The sequence below is a fragment of the Fusarium redolens genome, assembly GCF_020744475.1.
Source record: "Fusarium redolens strain MPI-CAGE-AT-0023 chromosome Unknown BKA55scaffold_20, whole genome shotgun sequence".
NCBI lineage: Eukaryota > Fungi > Ascomycota > Sordariomycetes > Hypocreales > Nectriaceae > Fusarium > Fusarium redolens.
In genome coordinates this window covers 674,821-694,785 of record NW_025763683.1, presented here as the reverse complement: position 1 = coordinate 694,785, position 19,965 = coordinate 674,821, and the positions used below count along the sequence as shown (strand labels likewise).

Genomic DNA, 19,965 nt, shown 5'->3' with positions numbered 1-19,965 from the left:
CACCAATCAAGCTGAGGGAGTGACTGACTCACGCCAATCAGGGTTCTGGCTTCCTGGCAGCTGTAACCGTAATTATCCCTTACCTCAAAATGAGGCCGTGCGAATGATAGTGGGGGACTTACCTATCCTACTAAACGAGCAGAGATAAGTCAAGCACTAAAGCCCGGAGTTATTATCATTACGACGACTCATATTTGGGATTCTTATTCGAGCCTGGCAGCTGCGATTGTTACGTAGGTCACATTACAATATGATCTAGTGCTTCGATTCGAGGATCGACCGTATAGTTTATTCGATAGGATTCAAAACAGCTTCACCGTCAACTCCATCAGCAATCGCAAAGGTCCTCCAACCTGCCTTGGGAAGATCAATAGTCATATCTTCGCCAAGGTACTTCATGAATACGCCATGTGTGACAACAACAACTTTTTTCGGCATATTTGCGAGATCTTCGCTCCCGTGGATGGCTTGAACCGTGTCCCGCAATCTCTCTCGGAATCTTTTAGCTCGTGCAGCAACAGCAGAATCGTTGGCCGCGTGAGGACCATCCTTGATATACCAATCCTCAGCCAAGACGCTGAAGTCAAGGAGCGGAAAAGCTATCTCTAGCGCAGAACGTTTGGATCCAGTATCACAGGGAAGGTCGCTTCGCTCCTGTAGGTCCTGGTCTATAATGAGACGGGCGCCTTCTTCGTTGTCATTATTCTTGAGGTATTCTTTGCTTAGGATATGGGAGAAGCCAGCCAGTGTCGTCTGTAGGGTGCGCATGAGTGGAGAAGTGAATATTATGGCGATTGACTCTGGATGAGGGAACGTATCGACTAGGGCCGATGCTTGAGAAAGACCCAAAGAAGTGAGAGGTGGATCTCTTTGTGAGAAGTCTTTTGAGACGTTATGTTCCGATTCTGCATGTCGAACTAGGTAAACTAAAGGGGACATGGTGCTTGTTCGAATTTTGAGAATGATGTTGCGCGAGGTATTTTGCAATGTGGAGGTTCTCCTCTAATAAAAGCGCATGCGGCGGGGTAGCTGTGACCCAACATTCGTACGGAGCACTTGTGCCCCAAACCCGACCAATGAAGATTCGGTTCAAAAGTTTGCGGCGCAGCACAGTCGTTGTTAGATTGGCGGCTGGGGAGGGTCAATCTAGTCCCCAAGAGCTTGTTTTTTCTTCTGTCTCTTTTCTGTCCTTCCAGGTGTTTTCCCCCGCCACCCGGTATTGAGATATCCGCCTGCCGTATTCCTCTATTCTATATTCTCGTGTTCCGTTCAATCTGATATTAAATGATAGAAAAGATACCCATAACCTGCAAGAGCTTCTTCTATCGTTTATCTTCCTCAATCTTAATGGCACCATCTGGGGCCATGACTTTGCACTCCTCCGGTGCCGCTATTCTGTACAAACTACCTTTCTTGTCCCTAGTCTACAAATAGAAACTGCCCCGCGACTGCACCCATGATAACTAATAAGAGTGCAGTGTACTTATTAGTAAACTTGTAGAGAACCGCCAGGGCAAGCATGTACAGAACCGCCGCCGGGCCGACCTGAGCGGTTGTGTCAATTACCTCACCAATTGGCTTATCCTTCACCCTTTCCAGAGAGCCTACGATACTGGCCTTGAGGATCTGCGCCGCGATGATTGCTATAACGCCAATGACCGAGCCACATAGGCCGTCAAAGAAGCTAGCGAGGAACTATTTGCCGGAAGGTGGCCGTCAGCGAGGTTATTGCTAGACCTGTTGATAACGGAAGTGATAGTGACGAGGAAACTAAGGAAATCAGAGCTCCGCTTACCTTATTTCGAACCAACTTTTCCAACAACTCATGCCCCGCAATGGTAAACAGGAAACAGGGGAAAAACATTCCCAGAGTGATAATAATCGCCCCCGCAAACGCGTTGCCAATCGACCTATCCAAGTATGCGCCCTGAAAACCCACAAACGTTGCAAAAATAACCAGCGGTGCCGGCAAGATATTCCCAATGGCAATGCCATCAATGAACACGCTCTGTGGGAGCCATGCCCCCATCAAGACGGCCTCAACCTGCACAAACGGGATGGCTGTATACGCGCCGCCGAATGAGAGCGTGCCGGCCACAAGGCCTAGCACGAAGAGGTTGATCAATGACGGTGTCTTAGCGATACCGAGGGCCAACGACACTGGTGAGGGTACACCACGGAAGACGACATAGAGTGCGTAGCCGACATATTGAAGGATGAAGAGCGCGGCCGCAGGGATCCAGAGGCGCCGAGCGATAAAAGTATAGATTATGCCGTAGAGTCCAAGGGAGATGAAACTATGAAGAAGTAATGGTGTCAGCGTACTGCCTAAAAGCGTCGTAATAGATTCGGGCGTCGGCAGAAAGCATCTGTTGTATAGTTATGTTTAATCTAGAGGTACGGGAATACTGACATGTTTATCCGAAGTGCGCCGTTGATGGCCGTGCAAATGGCTGCAATCACAAGAAACGGGTCCACTTTTCTCGTACTGTGCTTTCTCACCGAGTGGTCAGCTATCTTGTGAGTCGCTCTTAAGATCTGGAAATAAGCGTAAGAATCAGATGACCGAAAATGCTCATAGTGTTCCAATAGATGAGACACCTACCATTGCCGCGACGATAGGCTGCAAAGCCCGAAACGAAGCATTGAAGTACTTATTCTCAAAACCAGCTAGGGTATACAAATAACTAGCAAGTAGCATCAAAGCAAACCCGGGCAGGATGAATGCCATCCCTGCAATAATCCCGCCTATCCTACCCGCAGACAAGCAACCGAAGAACATACATAATTCGGCAGCCTCAGGCCCGGGGAGGATCTGATAGACGGAGAAGACGCGCTGGAAGCGAGGGAGGGTGATCCATTTGTCCTGGACCACAAGCCTTTCTTTGATCAGGGCAATCTGCGCGACGGGTCCGCCCCAAGCAAAGAGGCCAAAGTTGTAGAAGAAGAACCAGAAAAGTTTCGGATACGATAGTTTGGGGACGTTAGAGTTATCTTCAAGGCCCTGGTCGTCTTCGGTACAATGTGTATCAGAGGCGGGTCCGCTGCAGTCAGGCTGAAAAGAGTCAACCTTCTGAGACTCTTCATCCACTTTCTTGTCGTGCAACTTCGTCGCAACTGATAGCGAGGGTGTAAGTTCAGCCACCATTGAGAACAAAGGTGTTGGCGATTGTTTAGAAATCCTAGTCCTCTTGTCCTGCGGGTTGAAGAGAAATCTGATTACGGTGAGTAGCCCGCATCGCCTGGCTTTTATACGAGTAAACTTTTATGCTCTTCTAACTCTTGCTAGGGAATATTGAGAAAGAATGGACGGACAGGAAAGCTTTGATTGGCCAGTAGGCTACAACGGTACTCACCGTTCCTGGAGATGCCGCATCCCAGGCCCACAAATTAAACCTAATAAGATTGGCTGACTATTTGCAAGCGGGTCGCTGATCAGGCTCAAGCGCAAACCTAATTTATCCCCTCAAAGCTCAGGTCGAGACAGACACTACAACGTTAATTGGCTGGCGCAAAGCACTAATAGCAATCTTGCATGCATGGTTCAGCCCCAGTGTAGTATCGCTACAGTTTAATCATCTCCTGAGATTTCCATGACATTAATCAACCTGTCTCTAAGCAACCCTATCCATCATAAGGACATCTTAGTGCTTCGAATAGTCTCTGCGCCACACTTCCTCATCGTATTCCTCCATCAGGTCCGTAAACTCTCTGCCAGCGGCAGCCCAGCCGAGGACCCCCTCAAAGAGCGCATAACTCTCGATGTCCGAATCACCCTTTTACGCCATCATGTGGCTGAATGGTGCAATTTACAGAATATTTACGAGAGAGGACTGATAGAAAAGATGGGATTGGCCGGATAAAATGAGGCGGCCATTACATTCGGCATTCGTCCTGATCCGCTCCCTGCAACCTTTTGGTCCTTCTCGATGCATCCAAGAGACAGACTCTAATGCCTTTGTACAGATAACAATTTTCGGAAACGCAATAGAAAGGTAACAAGCCTCCCCATCCGCTCTTTTCATGGGCTCTCCTGGCACTTGGGATCTTTTCTTGGTATTTTAAGGTTTGCGGGGTAATGTGATGGACGGACACCGACCCGATGATTCGCTGCCGCCTCGGTCGCAATAATGATGCATTTTCCTGATATGGTTCCGGGCGGAGAATCCTACTTTTGCTTCTAGGATATCATACCTTTATCTGTAACAGCATGGAAGACGAACAGAGGTATGTATAGCTACGTCATTTCAGACTTTACAATTAATTGTTGATTGTAAAATTTGTATTAGGAAGGATGAGAATGGCGAGTTCCTTGTCTTGATGTGTGAGAGCAAGAAGTTTCATGTTCGGAAAACTGCCCTATTCACACAGTCCAAGGTTTTCCATACCGCTTTTACTGGCCCATTTCAAGTAAGTGGGTGGCGTAGAACTTGGGGACTGATGGCTGATATCTATTTCAAGGAATCCTCCTCGAGAACTTACGAGATGAGCGAGGATTCTCTGTTCATTGTCAACAAAATGATTGAATACTTTAATAATGGGGATTACGATGTTTCGGCAGCACCCGAGATCGAAGAACAGAACATATCTGCGCTACAATTTCATGCAAGAATGTTTTCTTTGGCAGACAAATACGCAGTCGACAGTCTGATATCACTATCAGCAGCGAAGTACTTAGATAGGCTTAGAGATTCGGAAATTGTTGAATTTCTTGGATCTATTCCGGCTGTTTATGAACTGACGCCAAGTTATGTCAGAGATCTTAGAGATGAAGCCATCAAGTACGCAAGGATCAATCTGCCTCAGGGTCTGGGAAGCAAACCTGTTAGGCAGATCTATGAAGGCATCGCGGGTACGACTCCGGAATTCATAAAGGAACTTCTAGACTCGTATATGGAGACTCCCATGATAGGAAAATGCTGGGACTGCGGCAGTTATCAAGCATTACAGGGAGTACAAAGCCGCTGCTTGCAATGTGGCCATGACACTACCCCCCCAGCGTGCTGAAAGGAGAGGAAGAGATGAATTTTCTCAAAATGCGTTCTGCGATATATTGTCTCTCATTACGATCAAGATAACAAGGCTTGCCTGCTTCCTCGGAAAATCTACGTGAAATACGTGCCTTAAATGCAACACCAGTCTCAGAGGAGGGTTTCGTGCAAGACTCCACTTCGGGCCATGGGAGCATGAGTACACAACTGGGCTAGTTATGGGGCCGTCTTCTATATTATTTATGGCTCGCGCGGTAGCACTAGCATATAGACACTGGTTGAGAAGTACCAACTCTTCTTATGCGGCCCCCAGTGTACTGATGTTAACCCTAATAACACTTACTTCTCCTAAGAGGTGGCCACAGTTTCAATTATATCGAAAAAAACTAAGGCACCATATATCAAACCTCTGACAAGATTTCTCGGCTAAGTCTACTTGCCTTACATATGCGGGTACCTGAAGCGGCGCAAAGACATAGCATTTTCACCTCATAATGAACCAATCAAACATTGCCTGTCCGTCTTTCAGAGACTGCTGGACTTGTATGCTGAGTCTTGTCTGGGAGAGACTTGTTTGTCATAATGACGACCGCCTCTTGAGCCTTGCATCGCGGTTCAGTAGACTCTGGGGATGATGCAGTTTGTAACACCGCTCCTGCGCGTGAAGTTCAGGGTGGGGTCACTTATCTCCGGGCTTGCTCGGACTCCTGCTTGTTCATTGGGCACGGTGATCACCTTATTGAGTGACCAAGCCTTTGACTTGTGTTTGCCAGGTGGGCATGTTAGAGGGTAACTCTCTATAAATCTGACGACTGGGTTCCACTGAATCTTCACTATCGTATGCATATTGCTCCATTTCGATCCGACTTGCGATATCCGCAGGTGAAGACTAAGGGGGTTCTTCATGTAGGCGAAGGAGCTGCTATGGCAAGTACAAACCATGGAAGATATAAAAAGCCAAACAAACGAGCGCGACTAATACAAGTCTAGAGATACATCTCCAAATTTGCGATATTGCAGAAATGGGAATCGACGCACGCCATGGACGTCATCCCACAACCTTTATGTCTCACTGGGCTCAAAATAGAGGTGGCCAATGCTCAGGAGATCGAAGAGGAGTCGGTCATTTCTCCCCGGGTAAACATTCCTATTCAGAAAGTTGCACCCAGTTTTACTGCCTGTACTGTACAGGTAGATTACTCGCTCGAGGTGATTGCCGGATTCACATTTGGGCGTAGTACAGAAATAAGTGTAAAACATACACACCGCGTGAACTAATCTTGAGACTAATTATTGCTCCTATTCAATAGCCGGTCAGGACTGTTATTAATGAAGAGATTCATTCTGGCATTGGAAAAGAGCCACATGCTGCAACGGCGAGAGATCTTGGAATATGTGGGGATGGCCGTCTAAACATTGTTCCCTTGAGGGTTGGCTGCTTGGAACATCTGGGTGCTGGTAAAGCATTAAACGAGGAAAGATTGCCTGCATATAACAAATGCATACGCTGAATAAAAGCCAGTATTACCTCTGCCCGATCCATGCCGCCTCGGGAGATTGTGGTGGGGTGAGCTGGCCAGTATGGTTGACCAACCGCTCAGGTTAAGAGATAGGCTAAGAAAAGTAGGCGAGGTAGGAATGGAGTGCTATGTCCTTTGTATCAAGGAGTGAGCTTTTTTGATTGAGAGATTCAAAAATTGCCCTTGGTACAGCCAAATATAGTCTATCTGACGCAGGATCGTGTTGACAGCTCACCCACACATACTATCGAGAGCCTCCCAAATAGTATTCCTTTTGACGACACACCGACCCTTCCCAGTCGAAGTGCAGCCACTTTCCAATGCTTTAGCAACGGTATCCATCTTCTCCTCAGATGTCGCGTAGCGCATGAGCATCTCATACGCCTTTCCGCATTCAACATCTCCCTCATGGTATGTAGCATCCTCAAGAGGATCAACAGACCCTGGCGGGACTGGGACCTGAGTAATATCTGTAGCAGGATTCTCGGCCAGACGCGAGAGAAGTTTGCATGGCATTGATTGTTTGTCATGGCAGGTTTGAGTCTGTGGCTGTGCAGCAGCAGGAGCCTCGCTCGTTTCGGGTGCTGGGCAGGTAGTCGCTGTATCGAAATCCGGACAGTTGGAGGGGTTTGGCTCGCTATCTAGTGGCTCGTTTGGAATTGATGGTATGCCGGTGCTCTCCGATATGTTTCTAGCCTGGCCAAGCTCTCCCTTCTCGTCGGTCTTGCTCGAAAAGGATATCTTTTCCCCTTTTATGGTCCCTCCTCCTCGGCCAGATGCCAATGTCACACGTAGCTTGGCCATCCGCTCTATTTCTCGCCTTCGAGCGCAATTCGCTCCATTTGCATCATCTCCACCGGATTCGCGCCTCGTCCATACGTTGATATCTTCGTCGGTGAAGCCAGCCAGCCGAAGGAGGTCCCGGAGCTGCCCGTTCTCTATGACGACCTCCCGTGCCGCCAATTGTACCTCCGTCGTTGCTTTGATCCCTTGCTCTCGCGCTTCTGCGACCTTTCGCTCAAGGTCCGACACATACTCTTTCTGGCGCGCTCGGTAACGGCGCTTGTTCTCTGTCAATCGAGATGCTTTCGCGATGCTGGAGGTTTGGGTCACGCACTGCAACATCACGTCAGCGGAGTCCACGCATTCGTTTGGTCTGGAAGCTCCTCGTCCAGTGTCAGACTAAAGGAAAATAGAAATTCGAGCCACTTGCCATCCTCTTATTTTTATGGCGAGAGTTGTCGACTTGCTGAGCTTGGTTGCAATTCGACACAAGGGAGTCATCGTCCAATTCACAGGTGGGGTTTTTGCCAACGTGTAGTGCGGGCATATCAGTAGTGCGTCCAGTCATGGCTGTAAGGAAGGGAGGCCGTGGGCCTGATCACTGGCGGGAGTGCCGGTATCGCGGGCCGTTTTGCTTGTGATGTCCAAATCAGTTCTCGCTGTCTGTTCGATGTTTACCCCCCTTGCCTGGACTTCCGTTGCGGTGGTTTCGTCCCAGCCTCTCGTCATGTGATTATTACGTGTTCTTAGCGTGTTTACGGCTGTGTCATGGCAGGGCATTGGAGTAGGTGGATAGATAGATAGATAGAGTTTATTACGCCCGGAGAACGAATCTCATAGGGCCAGTAGGTACGCTAAGCCATTTACGATTCCTCCGCATTGATCCGGTCTGACATACAGGAAAGCCCTACTTCTCGTCCGAAGTCTTTTCCGTTCTAGCCTCGCTTAACTCTACTTGACAGGCCTGCTTGAAGACCGACTTCTCCAAATGTTTAGCATCCTATCTTCAGCAGCTACCATATACAACCCCCCTTTCGACAGCCCCACCCTTTCGTCAAGCAAAAAAAAAAGAGCACCACCAAAATTCGTCAACTTCACTTACACGAAAGTTGGCCAGAATAAATAGCTACCTAAAAGAAGCTTCTTTTATTGATTATAGAAATGAGTGGAGATAATTATTCTGACCTGTTGAGGATGTGCTGGGCACGCGATATATGCAAGTCATGCTATTGAAATATTTTCAAAATGGTCACTAACCTCCTCACCGCTCTTTCTCGTGATTTTTGATCTTTACCCTCGACAACAGCAGAAAAATGCCTAAATCACGACTTCAATGGGAATATACAGAGGACGATATGGCTGAGGCTATATTGGATATTACCGATCATGGTCTTTCACCCCCTCAAGCGGCCCAGAGAAGAGGAGTGCCCCGAACGACCCTCATCGATAGACTTAACGGCCGTGGGGCCGCTGAAGACCAGATCCAGCCTCGCCGACGTTTGTCCAAGAACCAAGAAGATAGGCTGGCTTTCTGGATCCTCCGCCAGGAGTCCTTGGGCTATGCTCCGTCCCACAGTCAGATCCGCGCTTGTGTCATGGGCTTGTTGAGACAGCAGGGCGAACATCCCGACTTGGGACGCAACTGGGTGATCAAGTTTATCAATCGCCGCGCAGACCTAAAGACCAAGATGGGTAGTGGTTAAGTGCAACCGTTACACTTTTTTAAATTATTAAGCTACTCTATAGTAGATGGTATATAGGCTATCTTTTCTCTAGGAATTATATAAGGGATAAATAAAACAATTAGATAGCTAATATATAACGTGTATGATAAGCGAGTGGGCCAGACAAGCGAGTGGGCCAGAAATCTTACCCTTCAAAAGATAAACTATCATAAAAACATAATAAACTATCTAATCAATTAAACCTACTCATTATTCTCTTCCCTAGATATCTCAGTTACTACCTGACAGGTTCTTGCATTATGCCCAGTCTTGCCGCATATTCCACAATGCCTTTCCCTCGGTCGCGCCGAACTTCCCTGACCACCACTTCTCGACGATTCGGCCACTACCTGCGTATTAACATCTATCTGATCAATTAGTTCCTGACCTCCCCCTACTGTTAGTACCCCTCCTTTCTGTAATCGGGTTCTTTTTGCCCTGCGGCGTCGGCTTAGTGCCTCATTTGCCTGTCGAAGTTCTCGGTTCTCTGCAGATAATAAGGTAACCTTATGATATATTCTGGTTGCTGCCTTTGCAAGAGACTTTGAAGCCTCTATAATTGACTCTGGGGAGCTACTCTTATGTCCTCTGATTCGCCTTTCGAGGTATTCAGATTGAGATTTTACCTCGCGGACTGTATTTGGGGTCTTTGGAACCCAAGAGGTGGATGCGCTAGCCTCCTCCTCAATAGGTGTTGGAGTCCGTAGCTTTACATCAAGTTTTGAGATCACATTTTCTGGGTTAAGAGGAACAAGCCCGGCTCCTCTAAAACCCCCTTTGATATTGCTCTCCGTCATAGTGGCTTGAAAGGCGGCATAAAAGGCCGGGAGGAACTCGGTCTTCGAAATATAGGTTATAGAGCTTTTCATCATATGCTCTATTTCTCGACTATAAGCCCTCTTAAGGGGCCCAAAGCACCCGACGTCAAGAGGCTGAAGTAGATGAGACGCATGAGCCGGCATACAAAGCGTAATAATATTGTTCTCCTTGCAATATAGCTCAAAGTCGACGGAATGGTGACTTTCGTGGCCATCGAGGATCAGAAGACGATAGGTACCAATTGTTCGCTTTAATGAACATCGGTTAAAGTGTTTTAGCCACTCGAGACCAGTCCCGTTATCTGTCCAGCCATTTTGGGTCGTGGCGATGGCCCAATCGCCCGGAATGTTGCATTCTTGATACCAATTCTGAAGGTGATTTTGGCCCGCAGCCACGATGAACGGCTCGATCGCCCAGCCTGCTGCATTGATCGCTTGGATCACTGTAACCCATTCTCGGTTTCCAGGCTGTAATTTTTTAGGCCGTCCATGCCTCTCTATACATGCAATGACCATACTGGTTGAGAAAACGCCCATCATAAAGCCGGTCTCATCAAAGTTCCAGATATCATCTGAGTGGATACCATACTTCGCGATCGTGTTCTGTACGAGCCTAAACCAGTTGCGAATAATAGTCGGATCTTCACATTTGGCCCTCTGATAGTCATATCTCCGCTGAAAACGTATCCTGAGTAGTGGTTGTCGCTTGACGAAATTCATAGCCCAGCGCGCGCCGACGCGTGGCGCGTCGCGGTCATCAAGCAGTCGATTAGCCATTTCTTCAACACCACGCAGTCGCGGGGGATATCCTCGCGAATCTAGGTCGATAATGAACTCAAGAAGAGTATCTTCTTCTAGTTCAGATAGCTTCCGTGAGTTAGGCATAGTATCGCGCCGAGATTGAACCCCTTGCTGGCGGCGACGTAAGGTATTACGATTGACTGTGTAGATTTCTGCGGCGCGTCGGATACTTAGTTTTGGATTATCTTGAAGGGCCTGAAGTGCAAGATTAAGATTAGCCTCGTAGTTTGGTTGTGACATATCTGATTGTTGAGAACTAACTGATAAAGTAGAGAAGATGGAAGGTGAGGGATTTTTGGCCCACTCGCTTGTCTGGCCCACTCGCTTATCATACACGTTATATCTATTAACTATAACGTAGTTGATAAGCGATCCGACCGGACAAGTGATCCGACCAGCTTAACTTACACCTTAAAAGCTGTTTTTTAAAAGCTTATATAAAATTCAAACTAGGCCTAAAATAGCTAAAATTTTAAAAGCTTATATTTTACCTTATAAGAAAGCTATATTATTAATAAAATAATTCTAGCTAATTTGTGATATAAATTATATATAAAAAAGCTTATTAATACTCTTTACACTGTATAAATAAGCTTTAGTATATAAAATAAAATAGTTAAAAATCTAGAAAAATTATTTTTATATATAAATAGCTATAAAATATATAAAATAAATATTTTTGGATTTTTAGCTATTTTATTTAAGGTAGCTAGATATTATAGGGTAGGCTATTTTTAGCTGTACAGTGCGCTGATCGGATCACTTGTCTGGTCGGATCGCTTATCAACTACGTTATATTACTTTATAAATATTCCTAAATATTAGCCTAAGCTAAGCCGTCTTTTCTAACAAAGATAACTAGTTGAAAAAGAAGGAGAAGGTAGAGGTGGCAAATTGATCGTTCGCTTGTTTTAACCATTCGCTTATCAAGTACGTTATTGGAATAGGAATGATAGGAGATATTCGAAATAAAACGACTTTACGCTAGCTATAGCACCTTTGTGTTTCTCTACCCGATAAGTTCTGCCAGTTCAATTGCTAAGTTTTCAGTGTCGCGTACACCGAATGGATTCGGTGAAGCCCTCGTGAAAACAACCTCGAGTGCCGACTGAGACTCATTCCAGGTGGCGTCGCTCCAGATGTACCGGGAATCTGCAGGAATCTCTCCAGTCGCCGTCCGTCCTCTCTCCTCGAGCGCCATGAGCTGCCGCCTGGCCAACAAACTCGCCCTCGCCTCCCACCCACCCATGCTAGAAGTCATCTTCTCAAACAAGTCTAGAGCCTCTTGCCTAACAGCTGTGTCCCTACATTTCTGCGACACAAAGTTCAAAACTGGAAGAAAATATATATCTAGTATCACCTCGATCCGCGACATACCCCTTGACACTGGTGCTAGAGCATGCGTCGTATCGATGATGTCCTGAAAGACGTGTCCGAACTTGTCATACCCAAGCTCCGTGGTATCGAGACAACAGTTGAGAAGAATGAAAACGACCTTTTGTCCCATGTGGAAGACCTTGAGGGTCTGTAGCTGTATGGCGTTTGTCTCCTGCTCATATCTCTGCAGAATCGCCTCTTCCCATTGGCCCAACTGTTGGAGAAAGGCGGCTTGATGATCCAAATATGGTTCAAGGTCCCTTGTATGCCCACTTGCAACCAACTCCTGCATTGCCTTGACGACAAATACAACAGCTCTGGTGGTGAAGCTGTTCCACATGGCGCCCAACTCCCCAAAACTAGTAGTCGGCGATGGGACAGCGCTAGGCGTAGGTCGCGATTGGAGTCTGGCCCAGCAGCGCTTTTGCAAGGGGAAAAAAGGTGAGTTCAGGCTGCAGAAAACTTGTAGCCGAGGGAGGATTATTTCGGCCTCCTCTAGCCCTTCATCATTTGAGACGGCAAGGTAGAGCGGTTGACGTTGCGGTCGATATTGTGAGCTGACCTCTTCAAGCAGTTGATCCTTCCTCTGCCGCAAGAGCTCAACACTACTGCTCAGCATCCGATCGGCGGCTTTAGTGTTTCCGTGCAGAAGCTCAAAGAGAAGCAGTAAGAACATGTTGATCAGAACATTGCGACGTGAAATAGTATGAAAGCCCCGCTGCATTCTGTCTTGAAGTCCTTTGATAGCCCTGGCGTGGTATCGGATTGCAGATTGATGGGCTTTGTCACCAGTTTCTCCGAAAGGGCCGAGGAAAGGCTCAGAGCCTAGGCGACGGAAAGATAAGATCAAAGCGCCTACACCCAAAACGGACGAGCGCACACAGTCGTCTCTCATGGCCTCTCTGGGAATTACCCGATTCCAGAAGAGTGTGCAGTGAGTAGAAGCAAAATCCTGTCTCATTTGGTACCGAAACATGTCAAAGTAAGGAACCTCAGATGGTTCCAGACTGGTTGCTCTTGGTTGCATGTAGAGTTTGCCTGTTACTTCGAGCCCGGACACGTTCGGTTTCGGAAGGATCGTCCTCTGCTGAGAGACAACAGGGCAACCTGGCTGCGGGTCGAGCCCAGAGTATTGGCACTCCCGGTGCGCTCTGTCGCATCGAGAGCACGTCGGCTTTCCTTCGTCGCATTTGAGATGCATCTTTTTACACTGAGACGACTTAGTCAGGGATTGCCTCGCTTCAGGGGTACAACAAGCTTTGGCAATCAGTGTCACCTCCGGCTCTCCCCATGGTGGCTTAACCCCAGCGACATTTGTAAACTTGCCCAATAGGCGGGTTGAGTCTTACCGCAATGCAGCCACCACGGCTTTTGGGCGTGCTGGTGCGAGCACGTTTCTGCGCTAGAATGTTTCTCGGCAGCGAGTTCACGAGTGCAGTGTTCGGTATCATGATCTAGCGTCGAATCGGTGTCAAAAAGCTTTGTCTTGCATCGAGAGGGCTGCATCACAACAGGACAAAGGGCTTAGCTTACTGCGGAGCGGCGCTCGGTAGCGGATCTGGGTGGCAGAAGGCCCGGGATTTCTGTGGTCAGCGATTGGAGGTGAATACGATGCAGTTGAAAATGTCAGTGTTTTGCGTACAGTTTGAGATTTCTCAATTTTGGTTGAAACGGGGAGTGCAGCTGGAGCAACCCGTGATTAATAACACTCAGCCCTATCAGCCTTCGAAGCTCATTGGCCACTGAATACGACCTTCTTATTCTGCCTAAGTGGAGTTCCATAGCCGGAAATCATTGCCGAGCGAAAGGACCCCGTCTGAGCCGCACGCCTGGACCACTACTTAGATGACGGCGCAAAATGAACCAATGATCATGGCCTACAGCTTTTTTGATGGGGGGCTTGATAGATGATCTTATACCAAGGTGGAATCATGAATTAAGATGCTTTAGCTCTGTCGGCCGTCTTTATCGCGTGGCCGGGTTGTCATGAATAGTTTCCACCAATTGCGTAACCTAGCTGTTGATCCTCACCATCTCTCGTACGGAGCTGCGAGAGTACGTCTGATTCTTTCCTGTTCAGCTCATCATATAGAGTACGCATATGCGCCCCTGGCAGTGCATTCAGGCTTCAACTAGGATCGAGACTGTGATGTGGAATCATCACAAGCTACGGTGCCGACTGGGAAGGATGTGGAACTATGGCAAGGTATGGTGCTGATTTGCCAAAAGTGTGTTTGAGGAAGCCTGTCGGTGAAATTTATCTCGTGAAGGCGCACTAGTTTGATATGCAGCCTAGCCGGAGGATTCCATCGTTCGGGCCTGGAGTTTCCATGAATCACGCATATCTGTATATCTCCGATGGGTCAGTCCGGCATAACGCCGGCGGTCAAGGAATGCTCGTATTACCCTGATGTGATTACTGATCAAGGAGAATCAAGAAGGCTGTGATTCCACTGTGGCTCGCACGCGGCCCGCATGAGCCTGTTGTGATTACTGATCAAGTGGGGGTTCATTTCTACCCTCTATTTTCGTTACCATGTTCAGTGGTCGATTCGCCGAAAGAAAAACTCTCCCCTGGAACCCGCATCAGCACTGCCAAGCCATTGAATGTGACAGGTGTCACCTTGGCTGGTAGGAAAATTAGCACCAGTATTATATTTGTCAGCATCACCGCTGCTTTGCAGTCGCGCAGTTCGGCGGCTTCGCCTCTGAATTACTGCACTTCATATAAAAGGCACCTTCTTGCCTACAATTCAGCCCGGTGTAGATCCGACCCGCCATTTACCTAAGCATTGACACGAAACATTTCTTCGGCGACTAACCACTATGATGGCAGGCCTTCAGGAAGTCGCTATTGTCAAGGGGTCACTTGTGCTCGTCACCGGCGTGAGTGGCTTCATCGGGTCCAATGTGGCGGATCAGTTCCTCCACTATGGTTACAAAGTTCGAGGAACTGTGCGTGATACCGAGAAGGGATTATGGCTGAAGACGCTTTTCGATGCAAAATACGGCGAAGGCAACTTTGAACTTGTCCCCGTGACGGATATGGCAGCAGATGGGGCGTTTCGTGACGTGATAAAAGGTAGGTTCAGAAGCTCCTGGCTACGACGAGGCGAAGAACTCGACTAATGATAGTCTTAGGAGTGTGCGCAGTTGCCCACGTCGCGTCCAACATGTCATTTGACCCCAATCCATATAATGTCATACCGTCTGTGGTGGCGGGCGCAGTCAACGTCTTGAATGCGGCGTTAGCTGAACCTAGTGTGAAGCGATTTATCTACACGTCCTCATCTACGGCAGCTGTGCTTTCGAGTCAGAGCAGCCCTGGGGTAGTTGTTACGCAAGACACGTGGAATGAAGCTTCCGTTCAAGAAGCGTGGGCCGAACCTCCCTACGGACCACAGCGTTCATCCGCCGTTTATGCGGCCAGCAAGACAGCGGCGGAAAAAGAAATCTGGAGGTGTTACAGGGAGTTTCCTTTTCGACGACGGGACTTTGTTCTTAACACCGGTGTGTCTGTCCTGCCTTTCTCCCATTGTGGGGATACTAACTCTAGCAGTATTACCCAATGTCAATTTTGGCCCAAGTCTCAACACAGAAGTGCAGGGGCATCCTAGCAGCTCAATATTTCCCGTTCTGCTTTGGAATGGTGAGGTTTCGTCGTTGAAATCAATCGTGCCCCGTACGTGTTCCAAGCTCTCGTAAGCCCAGTGACAACGCTGATTGTGGAAAGAGTACTTTATCGACGTCCAGGATACTGCAAGGCTCCATGTAGCGGCCACCGTTCTCCCAGATGTTAATGAGGAGAGAATTTTCGGCTTCGCGGGGAGGTTTAATTGGGATGCCATCCTGGACATCCTGCGCAAGCAGAACCCAGGACGCCGCTTCATTCCGAACTTTTCTGATGGACAAGACCTAAACGAGATCAGGCCGATGGTTCGGGCGGAGGAAATCCTGCGTAAACTTGGTAGACCTGGCTGGACTTCGCTGAAGGATTCCATCATGGCAAATACGGCGGACCTACGCGGACTAGATTAAGGAGAGAGGTTCTGGTGGTTTGCCCAAGTCGGCAGCAGACAGTGAAATTGGTGCCGGGTTTCGGGCCTGTCAATGGCGACTGGAACGGATAACGTACGAATTTGTTGCTTAGTAGAGATAAGATAACGCTGATTGTTGCTATGGAGATTATCGCTGAGTCAGCTTAAGGCAGCCACGGGGGACTCATACGTGCACCGCTAGGGGCACAAATGGTGCACCTAAGATCCTTATCACAATCTTTACAATCTTTACAATCTTTACAATCTTTACAATCTTTACAATCTTTACAATCTTTACAATCTTTACAATCTTTACAATCTTTACAATCTTTACAATCTTTACAATCTTTACAATCTTTACAATCTTTACAATCTTTACAATCTTTACAATTTTTACAATCTTTACAATCTTTACAATCTTTACAATTTTTATAGTTTTAGAGGGGAGTGAGCGTTGAGGCCGGCGCGACCGTGAGCGTTTTGCTGCAAAATGAACGCGATCGCTGACGAGATCCTGGTTCAAGGTGGGGGTTCCGCCTGTTGAGACAGTGCGGCGAAGGTGGTCCGATCTGCTGGTGGCTGGGATGTGGATACTATGTAAGGAGGTGTGCTCCTCTCGGACACATGTAACTTAGAACTAACAACAACAAACTCAACCCTTTTTACTTCAACACCTTGGTCGTGCATCATTATTGTAGGTCAATATCACCTCTCGACGTAGTACGAATATAGCCCTCTGCGTCAAGACTAGGTCATCGCCACGTCTGACCACCGCTGGACGACAAACGAGAGAGAACTAGGATGGATTCAGTACTTCGATAAGTACACCAAGCCGCGTATGACTGGCGAATATCGCCTCCTCATCCTAGGTGGCCATGAGAGTTACCACTCGACCGGGTTCGGACTGTACTGTAGGGAGAATTCCTTTCCCGACTTTCACACAGCAATCCAGGAGTCTATGATAGAGGAGAACTTCCTGGGAGACTTTCAAGAAGCAGTCCTTGTGCCTCTGAGCTCGGAAAGTGTGATTACTAGCTTGATGTGGAACTACAGACGCCGACACCAGGCCGGGAAGTCGACGAGTTGCCGGCACTGCGGGCGTCCAGGATACGAAAGAACCCGATCAAGGCGACTCTACAGTTGGACTTGATTAAGAACCGCATCTCTAGGCATCAGGGAAACTCTCCAACATCTATTTTCAATGCAGTGGATCAATTTGCTAAAGGAACAAGGGGAATAGTGTTTTAGATCGTCTTATTAAGGTCAGAAGGTATAGATCCTTCGAGAGGAGAATGAGACACTCAGTCGACGTCACCGTGTCCAGAAGAACCGTTTGAGACAAGGAGGAAGTCTAATAGTAGGTCAGGGTCAGAATGAGGTCGATGTCGCAGCGAGGACATGTCGGTGTCAGGCCTTCGGTGGCGCTGGATCAACAGACAAAGGGGGAGATGAACCCTACAGCCAAGCCGGCGATTATTCAGCTTGGCCAACCACTTATTGGTGAAAGACGGGCTAGACAGAGTTGCCCAAGAGGAAGATGCACAAGATTTCGGGGTGGGACAGTGAGATGATCTGCGTTATCCCTTCGCCTTGAGAGGAAAAAGCTTGTTGCTGTACTACGAGTGTTGGTTGTAGCCGATTTTCCTATTTCATCGCTTAGTATTTACTATGCGCCTTAGCACGGCATAGTCAGCTCGTCTAGGCTGTGACGCTTCTCAGATATGACACCTTGACAGTAATAATTCCAGTGTACTCACTAACGCGCAGAAACCCTTGATCTTTTCATTCGTCACTCCACCAAACTGCTATGCATCAGCCTCTGACCTCTGAGAGTTTTGACCTAAATACTTCCGCGTAACGAAGCTTTAATTCAATGAGTTCCGATTAAACCCTAATAACGGGTAGGTTTCACTATCCTACTGGCGAATTTCTCCCAGACACTGATTTGCGGCCATCCGAATACTCCGCTATGGCCATCGCCAACAAGCTTATTCGAGAAGCTTTGCGCTGACCTGCTCATCCCTATCATCGATCTCGGTGTCTGCTGCTGCTCCATCCTTCTCTAGCGGCAACTTTAACCATCTTATACCCCTGACATTGCAAACAGTATGGTCGAACAACCCTCCTAGGGGCCGCCGTAGATGGTTGTAAGGCGATGCGGCTGCGACTGCTAGGAAGCGGCGGCGTGTACAATGAGTGGCCTCACTATCATCTCTCGAATCGGAAGCCCGCGGCACAGACTCTTTGTAGTTCTGTTCTGATGTGGTCGTTGAGATTTTCCGCTGAAGTCTGCAGAGAACTCCCCTCCAACCACCAACCTCTCCTCTACCTCCAGGTCGATCCAGCGACTCATAAGACTCCATGAACCCAGGTAGGATCGAGTCTTCCATGAGCTCAAGGACGGTCTTCACGGCATCATCTAATCCCGATGGATGTGGAGGAAGTGCAGAAGAACGTAACCCAAGAAGTCGAGTCCTAATTTCAGAGGGAAGGTTGACCTCGCGATGTCCGTTAGGAAGGATGTAAGTGCCTAGAATATCTTCCCATAGTTCCTGCAGGTAATCGTAATGGCGTCTTAGATATTCCCAAGGGATTTCTTTATCCTCGACTATCTCTGCGTAATAAGCTCGGTATCTCGAGGCATCTTGGATGAATTGAAAGGTTTCTAGGCAATGGTTTTTTGAAAGATAGGCTGTGAAATCATTTAGTCTTGAAGCGTCTAAAGCTAAATTTGAGATAACTTCAGGTAATAATGACATGATAGTGTCTTTTCGGAATGAGAGACACCTTGAGGTCTAGCCCTCTCGGACCTTAAGCTTTGCCCTTCTTATACGCTGAATACCTTCTCCCTCCATATACTCGACTTGGTTCCGGGTCCTCTTTATTAGTGGACTGTGTGCCAAACCCCCATATCTTTGGCTTTCAGGGAGAAAACTCAAACTCCAGCCCGTTTTGATTGGATGCTTGTCAACGCTCCCACACCGAAACCCCAGTTTATATCTCATCGCTTCAAAGCTCCGTTGGTCTACTCTTAAGGGACTGTGTATACGAGGACCAGGTCCTCGAAGCTAAATTTGTAAGCTATTGGGAGATTACCATGGTTAATGTCCTTGAATTCGTCAGAAGCCGCGATACCGGTAGAAAAACACGTCCAATAACCAACCAAAGCCTGAGATAATGTCACCTCCACACCACCTGATCGGCAATAAGCCTTAAGCCTGGGCTTACGGAGCCTCCGTAATGCCTTGATTGGCCAACGCAGCGGTCGAGACCATTTTGTTGTGAGGGGCGAGTTCAAACTTAACAGGGCATCCTGCAGCCCAGGGGTCCCTACATACATGATCACACGATGATCGATGGATCGTCATGTGTTGTGTGTTGTCTCACAAAGATTTTCCGTGACCATACGTATGTCCTCCGCACTTGTACCCTATATCTGGATAGATGTGCCATCTTCTCTAGAGGGCCGTTGCGAGTTTATGACCTAACGCAGGGCAATATCAACACCAAGATATCGCAAACACCGCAAATGTGGTTCCGCCCTATACCCTTCATCCTCATCAAGGATGAGGAGCTGACATACCACGGGAAGATACTAAGTGTCAGGTATGAAGAAGGGCGACTTCGAGCAATTCACGAGGCGATGTGCATCAGCGAGCACCGGGGCCAGCCAAGGGTAAGGCCCAACTTGATCATGCCAGACCGAAGATAAAGAGGAGATTGCCAACGCCAGCTAGCTTCCCAGCGACACCCTTCGCCCGAGAATCCAGATAAGTCTTTGAGTCCAAAGGTCGGACTATGATAACGGATAGGCTATGGAGTGGGAAATATTTCTACGGCCGCCATAGAGCTGGGAGAGTTTTGTCCCTATGGAGGATATGTATTGGGCGGGTGGATGGACGCTATCTAGCAGA

The 19,965-nt window shown here is 48.0% G+C and overlaps 8 protein-coding genes across 8 annotated transcripts; 3 read left to right on the top strand and 5 right to left on the bottom strand.

Moving 5' to 3' along the window:
• Positions 1-24: 24 nt before the first annotated feature.
• Positions 25-981, bottom strand: BKA55DRAFT_581761 (phosphoglycerate mutase family protein). Its single transcript, XM_046194069.1, has one exon. The coding sequence runs from the start codon at positions 937-939 to the stop codon at positions 289-291; it is 651 nt and encodes a 216-aa protein (XP_046043716.1). The 5' UTR covers positions 940-981; the 3' UTR covers positions 25-288.
• Positions 982-1,171: 190 nt separating this feature from the next.
• Positions 1,172-3,201, bottom strand: BKA55DRAFT_713714 (chromate transporter-domain-containing protein). The gene is made up of 5 exons (XM_046200848.1): positions 2,785-3,201; positions 2,606-2,670; positions 2,414-2,538; positions 1,796-2,369; positions 1,172-1,695 (listed from the first exon to the last, which is right to left on the bottom strand). Exons 1-5 carry the CDS (start codon positions 3,146-3,148, stop codon positions 1,420-1,422), a joined length of 1,404 nt encoding a protein of 467 aa, XP_046043715.1. The 5' UTR covers positions 3,149-3,201; the 3' UTR covers positions 1,172-1,419.
• Positions 3,202-4,037: 836 nt separating this feature from the next.
• On the top strand, positions 4,038-5,084 carry BKA55DRAFT_195492 (uncharacterized protein). The gene is made up of 3 exons (XM_046185091.1): positions 4,038-4,227; positions 4,290-4,410; positions 4,462-5,084. The coding sequence occupies exons 1-3, from the start codon at positions 4,211-4,213 to the stop codon at positions 5,005-5,007; spliced, it is 684 nt and encodes a 227-aa protein (XP_046043714.1). The 5' UTR covers positions 4,038-4,210; the 3' UTR covers positions 5,008-5,084.
• Positions 5,085-7,390: 2,306 nt separating this feature from the next.
• BKA55DRAFT_524473 (uncharacterized protein) lies at positions 7,391-7,636 on the bottom strand (the record flags this gene model as incomplete). The annotated part of the gene is made up of 1 exon (XM_046188721.1): positions 7,391-7,636. A coding segment is annotated over one exon (246 nt), but the record flags the coding sequence as incomplete, so codon positions are not given.
• Positions 7,637-11,646: 4,010 nt separating this feature from the next.
• Positions 11,647-13,465, bottom strand: BKA55DRAFT_523994 (uncharacterized protein; the record flags this gene model as incomplete). Its single annotated transcript, XM_046188688.1, has 2 exons — positions 11,647-13,224; positions 13,364-13,465. 2 exons carry the CDS (start codon positions 13,463-13,465, stop codon positions 11,647-11,649), a joined length of 1,680 nt encoding a protein of 559 aa, XP_046043712.1.
• Positions 13,466-14,840: 1,375 nt separating this feature from the next.
• On the top strand, positions 14,841-16,100 carry BKA55DRAFT_667461 (uncharacterized protein; the record flags this gene model as incomplete). Its single annotated transcript, XM_046197835.1, has 4 exons — positions 14,841-15,096; positions 15,156-15,524; positions 15,574-15,696; positions 15,748-16,100. 4 exons carry the CDS (start codon positions 14,841-14,843, stop codon positions 16,050-16,052), a joined length of 1,053 nt encoding a protein of 350 aa, XP_046043711.1. The 3' UTR covers positions 16,053-16,100.
• A 1,939-nt stretch (positions 16,101-18,039) lies between these two features.
• On the bottom strand, positions 18,040-18,810 carry BKA55DRAFT_524358 (RGS domain-containing protein; the record flags this gene model as incomplete). Its single annotated transcript, XM_046188716.1, has 1 exon — positions 18,040-18,810. The coding sequence occupies one exon, from the start codon at positions 18,808-18,810 to the stop codon at positions 18,040-18,042; it is 771 nt and encodes a 256-aa protein (XP_046043710.1).
• Positions 18,811-19,475: 665 nt separating this feature from the next.
• Positions 19,476-19,965, top strand: BKA55DRAFT_581744 (uncharacterized protein; the record flags this gene model as incomplete). Its single annotated transcript, XM_046194068.1, has 1 exon — positions 19,476-19,965. A coding segment is annotated over exon 1 (174 nt), but the record flags the coding sequence as incomplete, so codon positions are not given.